Raw genomic sequence first — 16516 nt, 5'->3', positions numbered from 1 at the left:
CATTTCCCGCATTCTCGATCTGTGCCTAGACCTAACCGTTGATTTCATGAATAAAGCTTCCTTCCCGGAACTGTCCGCCTGTGGAACTGTGTTTCGCAAGCCTGCTTTCCAGATGACCATAATTTGATCGTCTGCAAGTTCAACGTTAATAAGTTCTTGGTACACAGTCCCCTTAAATAATTAAATTATACTAAATGTCCACTAGTAATGATTACCATGCTAGTGTCCCATTCACTACCGTGCACTCATTAACTCTTTTTCTCGAGTGGCTCCCGGGCCTTGATTAGTGGTGACTCCTTTGTAAAATAGGGATAATTGTTTTCTCTTCAAAATTAATATGTTAAAATATGTACGACGGTTGAACACAAAAACAATAAACAATAATTCATGTTTTTATTTTGTGTCGAATAATTATAGAAAATTTCAAATATGTAAAATGATTGTTAATTGCATGGATATTAGTTCCGCATAATCGGTTTCAAAAAGGTTTAGTAAATACTTACACGTATAAAGATATTTGGTAGAACGTACTGATTCTAAATCTGGGGTTAGTTTGCCTTTATGAACATAAGTTAACTGTAATATCGCGAGGAACATATACACATGCATACATTCATATAATATATATATATATATATATATATATATATATATATATATATATTCACACACAGACACACGCACATACACATATACACATATATATATATATATATATATATATATATATATATATATATAGAGAGAGAGAGAGAGAGAGAGAGAGAGAAAGATCCTCATCATCGATCGAGAGAAAAATGATGGAGATACCTTCTTATATATATATATATATATATATATATATATATATATATATATATATATATATATAAATGTTTGGAGGTACAGAATATATATATAGTTTTAAATAAAATAGGCGGAAGTTTCTCAAGAGCTCTTTCGGCTATCATCTCATCAGGAGAAAATCGATAGCGTAAAAAATAATATTATGTCGAACTTTTAAAGAGTTCTAATGGGGAACTATTGAATGTGCCAAAAGTACGGGGACAACTAAAATTAAGTTTATTAACGTTTTAATAAAAGAAGGTTTACGCCGGCAAAAGGAAACAGTAAACGCATTGTTCCTCTTTGGGGAACTTTGAATCTTTCTCCCGTTTTTTTTCTCCCTCGTTATGCCAATATTTTAATCGTTTTAAACGTTAATAAACTTAATTTTAGTTGTCCCCGTACTTTTGGCACATTCAATAGTTCCCCATTAAAACTCTTTAAACTTTCGACATAATTTTATTTTGTACGCTATCGATTTTCTCCTGATGAGATGATAGCCGAAAGAGCTCTTGAGAAACTTCTGCCTATTTTATTTAATATATATATATATATATATATATATATATATATATATATATATATATATATATATATATATAGAGAGAGAGAGAGAGAGAGAGAGAGAGAACAATGATTGAAATACCTTCTTATACCTATCTTAGATTTAAAAATAGGAATGATATCTAATCAGATTTTGTGATGTTTTCATATTTAATATTTGTTGTAAAGGAAGCCATTGCTATACATTCACTGACCAGAACTAAATATGCTTTGTTTAAAATTCTTTAATTTTAATAAAATCATGTTTATTCAAACATTGCTTCACAACTAACACTTCAGCACAAACACTCTTACATGGATTAAACATTATATCTCGAGAATCAACGAAGACAAATAATATATAATTATTCTCTATTTGTGTATTAATACAACAATTTTAGATTTCCTATGTTTGTGTGTTTTTGTATAACTTCAATAAATACACGTACCTTCAATAAGTACACGTAACATCAATAAATACACGTAACATCAATAAATACACGTAACATCAATAAATATACGTAGCATCAATAAATACACGTAACTTCAATAAATACACATTACATCAATAAATACACGTAACATCAATGAAAACACGTAACATCAATAAATACACGTAACTTCAATAAATACACGTAACATCAATAAATACACGTAACATTAATAAATACACGTAACATCAATAAATACACGTACCATCAATAAATACACGTAACATCAATAAGTACACGTAACTTTAATAAGTACAGGTAACATCAAGAAATACACGTAACATCAATAAATACACGTAACATCAATAAATATACGTAACTTCAATAAATACACGTAACATCAATAAATACACGGAACTTCAATAAATACACATTACATCAATAAATACACGTAGCATCAATAAATACACGTAACATCAATAAATACACGTAACATCAATAAGTACACGTAACTTCAATAAATACACGTAGCATCAATAAATACACGTAGCATCAATAAATACACGTAACATCAATAAATACACGAAGCATCAATAAATACACGGTACATCAAAAAGTACACGTAGCATCAATAAATACACATTACATCAATAAATACACATTACATCAATAAATACACGTAACATCAATAAATACACATAGCATCAATAAATACACATTACATCAATAAATACACATTACATCAATAAATACACATTACATCAATAAATACGCGTAAAATTAATAAATACACGTAACATCAATTAATACACATTATATCAATAGATAAAAATTATATCAATAAATACACGTAACTTCAATAAATACACGTAACATCAATAAATACAAATAACATCAATTAATATACGTAACGTCAATAAATACACGTAACATCAATAAATAAATAACATCAATAAATACACGTAACATCAATAAATACACGTAACATCAATAAGTACACGTAACTTCAATAAATACACGTAACATCCATAAATACACATTACATCAACAAATACACGTAACATCAATAAGTACACGACCTTCAATACATACACGTAACATCAATAAATACACGTAGTATCAATAAATACACGTAGCATCAATAAGTACACGTAACTTCAATAAATACACGTAGTATCAATAAATACACATTACATCAATAAATACACGTACCTTCAATAAATACACGTAACTTCATTAAATACACGTAACATCAATAAATACACGTAACACAAATAAATACACGTAGCATCAATAAATACACGTAACTTCAATAAATACACGTAGCATCAATAAATACACATTACATCAATAAATACACATTGCATCAATAAATACACGTAGCATCAATTAATACACGTACCATCATTAAATACACATTACATCAATAAATACACGTAACATCAATAAATACACGCAACATCTATAAATACACATTACATCAATATATACACGTAACATCATTAAATACAAATTACATCAATAGATACACGTAACATCAATAAATACACGTAACATCAATAAATACACATTACATCTATAAATACACGTCAATTCGAAAAATACACGTAACATCAATAAATACACGTAACATCAATAAGTGCACGTAACTTCAATAAATACACGTAACTTCAATAAATACATGTAGCATCAATTAATACACATAGCATCAATACACATTACATCAATAAATACACATAGCATCAATAAATACACAGTACATCAATAAGTACACGTACCATCAATAAATACACATTACACCAATAAATACACGTAACATCAATAAATACACGTAACATCAATAAATACACGCAAACTCAGTAAATACACGTAACATCAATACATTCAAGTAACATCAATAAATACACATTACATCAATAAATACTCGTAGCATCAATAAATACACGCAACATCAATAAATACACGTAACTTCAATGAATACACGTAGCATCAATAAATACACGCAACATCAATAAATATACGTAACTTTAATAAATACACGTAACATCAATTAATACACGTAACTTCAATAAATACACGTAACATCAATAAATACACGTAACGTCAATAAATACACGTAACATCAATAAATATACGTAGCATCAATAAATACACATTACATCAATCAATACCCGTAACATCAATAAATACACGTAACATCAATAAATACACGTAACATCAATAAATACACATTACATCAAGAGCTCTTTCGGCTATCATCTCATCAGGAGAAAATCGATAGCGTAAAAAATAATATTATGTCGAACTTTTAAATACATGTAACATAAATAAATACACATTACATCAATAAATACACGTAACTTCAATAAATACACATTACATCAATAAATACACGTAGCATCAATAAATACACGTAACATCAATGAAAACACGTATCGTCAATAAATACACATTACATCAATAAATACACGTAACATCAATAAATACACGTAGCATCAATAAATACACATTACATCAATAAATACACATTACTTCAATAAATACACATTACATCAATAAATACACGTAGCATCAATAAATACACATTACATCAATAAATACACGTAACATCAATAAGTACACGTAACATCAATAAATACACGTAACATCAATAAATACACGTTACATCAATAAATACACATTACATCAATAAATACACGTAACATTAATAAATACACGTAACATCAATAAGTACAAATTACATCAGAAAATACACATAACATCAATAAATACACATTACATAAATAAATACACGTAATCTATAAATACACGTAGCATCAATAAATACGCATTGCATCAATAAATACATGCAACTTCAAAAAATACACGTCACATCAATAAATACACGTAACATCAATAAGTACACGTAACTTCAATAAATACACGTATCGTCAATAAATACACGTAACATCAATAAATACACATTACATCAATCAATACCCGTAACATCAATAAACACACGTAACATCAATAAATATACGTAACTTCAATAAATACATGTAGCATCAATAAATACACATTACATCAATAAATACCCGTAACATATATAAATACACGTAACATCAATAAATACACGTAACATCAATAAATACACGTAGCCTCAATAAATACACGTAACATCAATAAATACACCTAACATCGATAAATACACATTATAACAATAAATACACGTAACTTCAAAAAATACACATTACATCAATAAATACACGTAACATCAAAAAATACACGTAACATCAATAAATACACGGTGCATCAATAAATACACGTAACATCAATAAATACACGTAACTTCAATAAATACATATTACATCAATAAATAAATAACATCAATAAGTACTAATTACATCAATAAATACACATTACATAAATAAATACACTTTACATCAATAAATACACGTAACATTAATAAATACACGTAACTCCAATAAATACACGTAACATCACTAAATACACATTACATCAATAAATACACGTAACATAAATAAATACACGTAACATCAATAAATACACATAACATCAATCCATACCCGTAACATCAATAAATACACGTAACATCAATAAATACACGTAGCATCAATAAATACACGTAACATCAATACATACAAATTACATCAATAAATGCACGTAGCATCAATAAATACACGTAACATCAATAAATACACATTACATCAATAAATACACGTAACCTCAATAAATACAAATTACATCAATAAATACACGTAACATCAATAAATACACGTAGCATCAATAAATACACGTTACTTCAATGTATACACGTAACATCAATAAATACACGTAACATCAATAAATACACGTAACTTCAATAAATACACGTACCATCAATATATACAAATTACATCAATAAATACACGTAGCATCAATAAATACACGTAACATCAATACATACACGTAACATCAATAAATACAAATTGCATCAATAAATACACATTACATGAATAAATACACGTAACATCAATAAATACACGTAACATCAATAAATACACATTACATCAATAAATACACGTAACTTCAATAAATACACATTACATCAATAAATATACGTAACTTCAATGAATACACGAAACATCAATAAATATACGTAGCATCAATAAATACGCGTAACATAAATAAAGACACGTAACTTCAATAAATACACGTAACATCAATAAATACACGTAACTTCAATAAATACACGTACCATCAATATATAAAAATTACATCAATAAATACACGTAGCATCAATAAATACACGTAACATCAATACATACACGTAACATCAATAAATACAAATTACATCAATAAATACACATTACATGAATAAATACACGTAACATCAATAAATACACGTAACATCAATAAATACACATTACATCAATAAATACACGTAACTTCAATAAATACACATTACATCAATAAATATACGTAACATAAATAAATACACGTAACATCAATAAATATACGTAGCATCAATAAATACGCGTAACATAAATAAAGACACGTAACTTCAATAAATACACATTACATCAATAAATACACGTAGCATCAATAAATACACATTACATCAATAAATACACGTAACATCAATAAATACACGTTACTCCAATAAATACACGTAACATCAATAAATATAAATTACATCAATAAGTACACGTAACATAAATAAATACACGTAGCATTAATAAATACACGTAACATCAATAAATACACGTAACATCAATAAATACACGTAACTTCAATAAATACACGTAACATCAATAAATACACGTAACATCAATAAATACACGTAACATCAATAAATACAAATTACATCAATAAATACACGTAACATCAATAAATACACGTAACATCAATAAATACACGTAACTTCAATGAATACACGTAACATCAATAAATACACGTAACATCAATAAATACACGTAACTTCAATGAATACACGTAACTTCAATAAATACACGTAACATCAATAAATACACGTAACTTCAATAAATACACGTAACATCAATAAATACACGTAACATCAATAAATACACGTAACATCAATAAATACAAATTACATCAATAAATACACGTAACATCAATAAATACACGTAACATCAATAAATACACGTAACTTCAATAAATACACGGTACATCAATAAATACACATAGCATCAATAAATACACATAGCATCAATAAATACACATAGCATCAATAAATACCCGATACTTTAATGTTAGTTACTGTTTATGCTGATCACCAATATTATCATAAATTAAAAATAAGTTAGGGAAAAATTTTACTTTGCAGGATGTTTCTGGTTTGGTTTATAGAATAGAGGCTACAGTTACTGAGACTTTTTGCCACAACACAATAGCCAATTTGGGAAAGAATTTTCTACAATGTCACCGTAACCCAAGAGGAACTGTAAGTATATCATTAATATCCTCTATATAGTAGGTCTTGTGAACTTAAATAAAAAAAAACAACATTATTTCGAAAACGAGGTATCTCAAATGATAGAGGTACTTTCAAATAGAAATAGTAAAACTCAAAGTTAAAGAAGATCAACTAAACTAAAAAAAGGAAATGTAAAATTCTCGCAAATAAAACACAACTTGAAATAATAAAACGTATTATTTTTAACATTCATCGCAAGAAACAAGTCATAGTGTCAGTGATGTGTGAAAAGCTACCAGGTTTAAGTTACTATACGTTTCGTCACTAAAATAGGAAGCAAGCAGAGAATTCTAAAAGCCAGATGGTTGAGGAAAAAAGGTATATGTTGTATGATTTTACTGCTAGTATGCTAAATGGGGATTATTTTCGTGCAGTAAGTTTAGCGAAACACATTTTGTAATTTTATACACACACACACACACACACACACACACACACACATATATATATATATATTATAGTCATCACCATACGGTACTGTTTCGCTGTTTCACAACTCATCAGTGCGGCTAGACCCGACCGCCCAAACGACAGTCGGAGCTTCTAATCGTTGCGCTATTCGGCTGCTACTTTCCTGGCAGTGAATTAACAACCTTTCACTGGAAGCCCAGAGAACATTCAACAGACTCGGGTAAATTCCTAACCTCTTCTCAGATATAAGTATATTAAATTGAAATAAACTTAAAAAAAAAAGAATTTTATGACACATTGACCCCTTGAAGGTCTCAAACATGGACAAACGAGCAGCCTCTCGCTTGTTAAAGATAACATCTGTATAGCCCTAGTTTTAGAACCAAATCCCCTCAACCCACAAACTCTAACCTCTAACACCAACACGAAAATGAATAAAGTAACCGATAAATAAGTAAATAAACAGATACGAGAAGGAATAAACTAATAAATTCGCACCCAATTCAACCCTGTTCTTCTTACTCATGATAAAAAAATCCTTCTTTTGCCGAGGATAAATTTTCGCTCTTCATATAGAATTCCGATTTCGAAAATAAGGGCTGTTGCCTGATGAGGTCTCTAGTTAGTAAATACTAGTAGACCGAAACATGCTCATGACTGTGTAGCAACAAACTACTGCTTATGTAAAGACAAATATATATATATATATATATATATATATATATATATATATATATATAATTTTCTGTAAGGTCTGACGAGGTGGTTGTATTGTAAATATATCCCAACATCCGAAATATATGTAACCAAACAGATAAAACGGTAATAAAAAAATAAAATATATATATATATATATATATATATATATATATATATATATATATATATATATAGGAAATTATGAAAATATATATGACAATTAAGCATATTCCGCCTTTCATTTTCGTGAGAATTCGTCAGGCTTATGTATTATTAAATACTGAAAATTTACGCATAAGATTATATCTTCGTATATTAATTTATGTGATTAAATGAAGTAGTGATATATATATATATATATATATATATATATATATATATATATATATATTATTTATTTATTTAAGTGTAATTTTCTGTGGTGTAAATAAGATACTGTGTCTAAGATATATTTCCGTCCTTTGATATGTTTTCTAATTACAGAAAAAATATTGGAAAATCCGCAAAATAAACGGTGATGGGATAACGCTGTTCGCCACTTATTACTACAATATATATTTAGTAGAACACTTATCGCAAACGTTTCTTTCTCCTGAGCGATTTAGGCATAATTTTTACTTGTATTACCTACATCTTGGTCCACACACATTTTTATGCGACGAAGTAGTACCATTAGACCTGTAATTGTTTTAATACCTTTTTATACGTAATATACTACAATATATTCGTTATTTATTGCCAATGTACGTCAAAGAATTTTTGATATATTATTCAATTTAAATATGAGTTATCTCCCTTATATTATTTAATCTTATCTTTTAAATAAATACGCTATTTACAAATACTGGATTACGTGACTGTTTCCCATATCAAAATTTAGAGTTTTTAAATTATGAACTATGTTTTCACCCGGCAGGTTTTATCTAAATAAAAATATGTTTTTGTGAACATTTTAGTTTGAAACGTAAATAATTTATTGTAACGTACACACGTTTACTCACATGCTAACATATAGAAACCATCTAAAAGATACCGTAACAAGGAATAAGAAAGAAGTTCAACTGGTTTTTTCATGTTTTAACAAAATACCTTCATTCCTTCTTTTCCAGCCAGGCATGACTTTTCGTTTTGGTTGCGACATCACCAACGCACTTCTTTTATAATATTTTTCTTTCTTCCTTACCGTGACGTCCTCTTGTGCACGGCTCGGTCTTTTGCATATAGCCGCTATATGTGCTCCCGTTCTATGTTACATTTTCAGTTTTACTATACGGTAATATTTTAAATTCAATTTAATGTAATATTTTGTGCTGATACTTATTGAAAATTAATAATATTGTTGAAGAAATGAAATCAAATTAGAATTTTATTTCTAAACAACATGGACAAACACTTATTAAGAATAAGATATTAATATTTTAAGAATGAAGATATTTGCGCTAAAAGTAAAAAATTTGGTTGACATTACACACACACACACACACACACACACACACACACACACATATATATATTATATGTTCTTTTGCGATACTTTTGAATTTAATTCAATTATTTAGTGCAGAAAGTGCAGTCTTACGTAAATACGAGTTGGGAATAATTTTGCTTTTTACCAATTTGGTACCCCCATATGAGGAGCGGCATATATATTGTTTAAAATATAATTATCCACTGACACATGTTTCGTCTACGACTCATGGATATATATATATATGTGTGTATATATATATATATATATATATAGATATGTATGTATACAAATAAAATGTATATATATATATACATATACATAAAATTAAGCTATGATTTATAAAGTATCAAACACTTCATAAGACAAAGCGCTTAATTAAATTTTAATACACATATGAAGTGATAATTGAACTACAAAATTCAAAAGGCCAAAATGCATTTCGATTTTCTTACAAAAAAATAACATCATGGTAAAAATATGAAATACTATTAGATGACCGAAATTTGAAGGAAGATAAAAATTCTTCGCAATCATGTATAACTAGGTTTAAAATTTTTGAAATTATTTAGATTCAATAATTTTATAAATGAGGATTTAAGTTTATAGGGGTTTCGTTCAATTAATAATTTTATAACAAAACTCTGTCATGATAATGATAGGTAACTACAAAAAAGTGTGGTAAAATCTCTTTTTTAAAATGAGAAACACCAACAGAAAATCAGATAAATTTATTTATTTGCGGATTGTTGTCGTTTCAGTCTACTGTTTCTCTGGCCTTCGTCAGGGGTTTAACCGCGAAGAGATAGAATTCGAGTTTCTTAACGGTATCTTCAGTAATTACTAGGTCTGTGACAACAGAATATTCTTTTCATTATTTTGACTCTCGAGTATATATCTAACAGACCCAGTAAATCAACCGAGAACCATATAACTCTATATAAAAGCATATAAAATACCAACGGATGCACACTCGAGAGTAAAAAGCAACAAAAGAATATGCTGTTGTCCTAGCCCTAGTAATTACTACCTTCCATAGTTGCTGTCGTCTCACCACATTTTGGACAACTAATCCTCAGGCCAGATTTGGATGGAGTTGAAACCATTATCTTCGGACAATGCCCACCTGGAACTGTAAAGATTCAACCCTTCTATACACTCGAAAACACGGGCCCGGAGAGATCACGGTGTTCCATCGTCGAGTCCGTACCGAAACGTATATTATTTCATTATTGGAATCTTTTTAGATTAGTAAATTTTATATTTATTTATTTATTTATGGACTGTTATCCTCATCTTCATAGTTGTTATTTCACGATGTTTCGGCCAACTATTCCTGTGGCCTTCGACAACAACAACTAAATAAATAAAATATGCAAATTACTCATCCCTAAGGGGGTCCAACAATAAAATAAAATCAGGTAATTCTGAAACGTACAACGTGTGAATATCAAAGAAACTTTAAACAATCGTATTCATTTCGTTATACGCCATTATAATAATTTCATTTGATTTTCAGTCCGAAGATTGTGAAATGACAGTGGAGAGTAAACCTTGGAAGTCACCACCGTTTAAGTTTATTGAACACAATTGTCGTTAAATATATCAGCAAAAGGTAAGGTTTTTAATATACTATACATTGTAACCCCCACTCGTCTTATTTCTGCAACTCAGTTCTTTTCTTGAGGTGTAAATTTAAAATAAATGTCAAAACCATGTGTTACTAGTGACGATCGAACACAGAACATAAATAAAAAATAAAAAAGCAAAAACAGAACGAATTCCTATTGCATTATAACGACCACTTGGTTCCTTTTTTTTTTACTTCAGTTGCTCGATCCACATTCAGACAGATCACCTTAGCCACGCAACACGACGGAGTGACACAAAGCGCTCGCATCGGTCAAGTAAGGTTACATAGAAATAAACCATTTTTATCAGTAATGCTCCACAAAATCCCGTTCAGATTCCGTATCTAGTGCTGACAGAAGAAAATTCTAATGAAGCTATTTGTTTAAATATGCTGATGGTTGATTGCGACAGTCATTTATCTTAAGCCGTTTAAGTGCATAGTTTTTATTATTGGAAATAGTGTTATTTCATTTATTTGTACTCACGGACAATATCTTGCGGTATTCTCCCAGACATTATTATTATTATTATTATTATTATTATTATTATTGTTGTTGTTATTATTATTATTATTATTGTTATTATTATTATTATTGTTATTATCATTGTTATTATTATTATTATTGTTATTATTATTATTATTATTATTATTGTTATTATTATTATTATTATTATTATTATTGTTATTATTATTATTATTATTATTGTTATTATTGTTATTATTATTATTGTTGTTATTATTATTATTGTTATTATTATTATTGTTATTATCATTGTTATTATTATTGTTATTATTATTATTATTATTATTGTTATTATTATTATTATTATTATTATTATTATTATTATTATTATTATTATTATTATTACAGGAATTCCAATGCTGAAAATGTGTTCTGATGTTTGGAAACAATGATCGCAGCTTTGTATCAGTGGAGATTCACTTTGGTCAAATAAAACAAATTAAAATTAATGTTTTTTTTTCTTATTTTTTTGTTGTTTGATTTGTAACAAGTAAAAGACACTTGTTAATTTACATGAGATTTCCATTGAAAATTGCATTTAATAAATACAAATGAGAATATAGTCTCCTACGTAATCTAAAGTAAGATTTTCCTTATTAGATTGTACGAGATAGCGACATAAACAATGGCCATACATCCAAATATGCTTAATCTGCTCTGGAAGCCAATATTTTGTATGAGCTTTGAAGAAATCCTTAATTTTGTCCGAATTTGTTGATGTTTTTATACTTCGTTTTTATCACTAAACTAACAGTGAGAGCCTGTGTTGTCCAAGATTGAATGAGGATCAACAAATATTCCAGCTTCCAATATTTTTTATTGTAACCGTAATCGGTGAAATCAACCATTTTTAAAATCGAATCGATCGATTGCCTGCTTTAGTTGGGGACACTTCCCCGCAGTGTATCGGAAGGAAGGTCTACATGCCTCCCCACAGTGACTTAGGCCACAATATATTGTAATCTACAAGTTTGTTCATGTGGATGCTTATAAACTTATTTGTAAATAATGGTTTGAATCAAAGTTTGAAATGCAAATGGCATTTAGCATAGTTCAATCTTGCTCTAAACAGAAACATTAATTTCGAACGCACCCCTGTCATATCAAAGAACCGATTATTTTATGAAATTGTTTTTACATAATCACTTAAACGTACAAAAGTCAACTATTATGAGTCATTTCGAACGCGCTCCTGTCTTATAAAGGAATCTACATTGGTTTTATAGGCTAGGCTTTTCTGCTTGTGCAGTGATAGAAAATAAGATGACCGCGTTTAGCAATTATCACCCGCACGTATTAACGTTATTGCGTTAAAGTTCGCTCTTAGTTATGCCATTGGTAGCTTAACTTATTTTATTTCTATTATTTCTAGCTGTAATATATATTTAATATATGTAATGCCCTTTTTAAAACTATAGTAGAACATCATTTTGTATAAATATAGTTCATGATTATATGTAATGATCAATAATATTATTACACAGCTTAAAAAGCTAATAGTAGAGTTGTTTACGTGGATGCGTGGCGCAATGATATAGTGGTTGAGGAACTTCCAGGGCGGAAGTTTCGATCCTCACTACAGTTGTTAATAACTAAGATATAAATAAATAAAAATACTCATGATTCTACCAAGTCTTGGCTGACAGATACTGAAAAATCTAAAATAGTAGATTAAATAAAAAGCTCAGTCCGAGATCCCGTTTAGATATTGACTATATATAGTATAAAATTCGAAAACTACACGAGAAGTTACATCGATCGAAGGTTTGTGTAAATAATCAAGATGAAAATATTGTACTGAATAATGCAAATAGATCAAATGATCAATCACTCGAAATATACAACGAGATGTTTAGATTTTTTATCGCATGTTAGATTTATTGGCAGTACAAAATACGTAAATTGAAAACTAACTCTATCTTTCTTCACATGGATTCAATCTAATCTTATGAATTTACTTTAAGAAAAGGACTTATATGCAGTGGTAGGTGTAAGATGAGTTCTTGCAGTGCACGTCTTTAAAACGAAACAGAAATTTGATCAGTTGATCACCTCGCATAAAAAAGCAATTAACAATGAAAACACTTACTAGATTTAAGCAAAACCAGTTGATCACCAAATATTTGGATGTGACCATAAATGAGGAAATTATCACAAAATAAAAAAGGGTATATCTGCAGAAAAACGCATATGAAGTTGTGTACTCTTGCAGAATTTGACCCGGATCCTCGAGAGTTTCGGTTAATTATGGCTCGGGCTCGACTGGGAATCATCGTATAAAGCTGAGCGTTGTTCAAATACTGAAACGCTAAATCGATATTTTTTTTTGTTTTTTTGTCGTATAAAAATCTAATTTTTAAAATTATTTTTTGGGTAATGGGGGCATTTTTTTCTCTTTTCATTTTTTAACATTTGTTGACAACAAATAACTTTTAAATTTTCTTGAAAAAACTTTTTTATACTTTTACCTAACAATTTACGGTTTTCATAAAAATCATTTATCTCTTTACAAAAAAAGCAAACGAAAACCGTTTACTGCTAAATTTCTTTTAAGAAAACGCCCAGAATGTAAGTTTTCTTGAAAAGAACTGCACTTTCACTTAAAAAATATATGGTAAAAAACATTGAACCCCCCCCCAAACTTTTGTTGAAAAAAAATTGCAAAAATAAGTAAATAATAGAAACTGCAACTTTTCTTGAGGAAAATAAATATATATTAGGTAAATTTACAATAGTTTTTGTTATTTTTTATTCATTGTATTTCTATTTTTCCGTTTTTTTTTTGTTTTGAAATTCGGCGGCGTCTGTAACTTTGCTCGGTTTAATCCGGTGACTGCCGGTCGAGCCCAAACCATAATTGAAGGAAAATGCTGATGATCCGGGTCAAATTTTGCAAGAATATCGGAAGAGTACTAACCCACACAAAAGGTAGTTGAAATAGTATTGTTAAGCAGGGTGGAGCAGTTATTTTAGGACAACGGACCGAACAATAATTTAGAGTTAGTGTGTGAGTGGTTTCTGCTGTGACTATTAATTTTTAGACAGTCATTACGACAGTTACAGTTGAAGACAATTGTCAGTTTGACATAGTTGAGGGTAATTGCCAGTTGGAGTGTTAAAAGCAGACTGTGGCTTGAAAGAGAAAGAGAAACGAATAAACTAACCGACTGAGGAGCACAACTTCGATAGAAAATTAGCGTGTGGAGGATCGATAGTGTCACACATACGTCCAGAGTACAAATAATATTTACAGTCAGTGTAAGAGTTTGTGTTCAACTGAGTTTTATTTTTTATACTTGTGGATCCGTGTGAACCCCTTCGGAACTGCATATGTAAGAGACGACGACACGGCTAAAAGAAAAGACATAGGAGAAATGCACGGCACACAATGTTCAAGTCGGTGATCACTGTCGATTATGAGACTATGTGGTATCAGAAACTGGTGCCATGTCCAGGATTGACCGTTACAATCAAAATAAAATATAAAGAAATAGAGACACGGATGTAGACTTATTATTGCAAGTTATTGAAGCATTGAGTTTACAAGTGGAGAAAATGTGAGTAAAAGTCGAAATAGAGACACCTAAATGTATAGAAAAATGGAGCCAAAATAAAAGATAAAAAAATATGGCACAATATGGAACATGGAAGCAAAAAGAATGGAATGAAAGAAATTGAGGCTAAACAAGGAAATCCACGGAAAAAAATGTAAGCAAGTTTTCACAGTGGGTTCATTGTAAACACTGTTTTTCGTTTGATGAAAGATTTTTTTGTTTGGGTTTATTCCTCTTTTAAGATGTTGGAATTGATAGGCTCAACATACAAATGAACGGAGATAGACAGATAGATAGATAGATAGATAGATAGATAGATAGATAGAGAGAGAGAGAGAGAGAGAGAGAGAGAGAGAGAGAGAGAGAGAGACACACACACACACACAGGGCGCGAAAGAGTCAACTCTCGCAGGGTGGTGACAGTGGTTGCCTTGGTTTCTGACGATAAAAAGGGTCAAAGTGAAAAGGTGAGAGTGAGAAAGAGAGAGAGAGAGAGAGAGAGAGAGAGAGTGAGAGAGAAAAAGAGAATAAGGAAAAGGAAAATTGTCGCGAATTGCCATTTGAGTATAATGGGATTGTTGATATCTGGGGGAAAATACTTAATATTTTAATATAATATTAAAAGTTTGTTACATTTTTCTGCTTATTTATATTGTTACTACTTTTAAAAATATAAGATGATTAAAATAAAATATTTTCATTAGTCTTTTTTAAAGAAAGGCAGAAACAATGACGTTTGTATATATTATTGCTTTTGTTAATTTTCTTTTCTTTATTTCGTTATGAAGATCAATTATGTTCTGCTTGCTCTACGTATAGTTTACCTTTATGAAGCAACTCCGTAATAGGTGGGGATGAAAGTAAGGACGCACCGCAACAAGTTGGTGACGGAAGTACTGTGTGAAGAGCGATATGTATCACATGTGGTCTCTAAGTGTTAAGCAGGGCAAAGG

At 29.3% G+C, this 16516-nt stretch overlaps 1 protein-coding gene across 1 annotated transcript in view; it reads left to right on the top strand.

Annotated features, from left to right (window-relative positions):
• The window catches only part of LOC145256098 (uncharacterized), a 49579-nt gene extending 37124 nt beyond the window's left edge, over positions 1-12455 (top strand). Inside the window, exons 5-7 of the mRNA XM_080114685.1 lie at positions 7126-7242; positions 11373-11468; positions 12358-12455. Coding sequence (XP_079970811.1) covers positions 7126-7242; positions 11373-11453 — 198 coding nt within the window. The 3' untranslated portion in view covers positions 11454-11468; positions 12358-12455. The remainder of the gene's footprint in view (positions 1-7125; positions 7243-11372; positions 11469-12357) is intronic.
• Positions 12456-16516: the final 4061 nt, after the last annotated feature.

The sequence above is a fragment of the Euprymna scolopes genome, chromosome 32, assembly GCF_053919585.1.
Source record: "Euprymna scolopes isolate OS-2025 chromosome 32, ASM5391958v1, whole genome shotgun sequence".
NCBI lineage: Eukaryota > Metazoa > Mollusca > Cephalopoda > Sepiida > Sepiolidae > Euprymna > Euprymna scolopes.
Note: the sequence above shows the minus strand (reverse complement) of the source record. Positions and strands in the feature narration are given on the sequence as shown.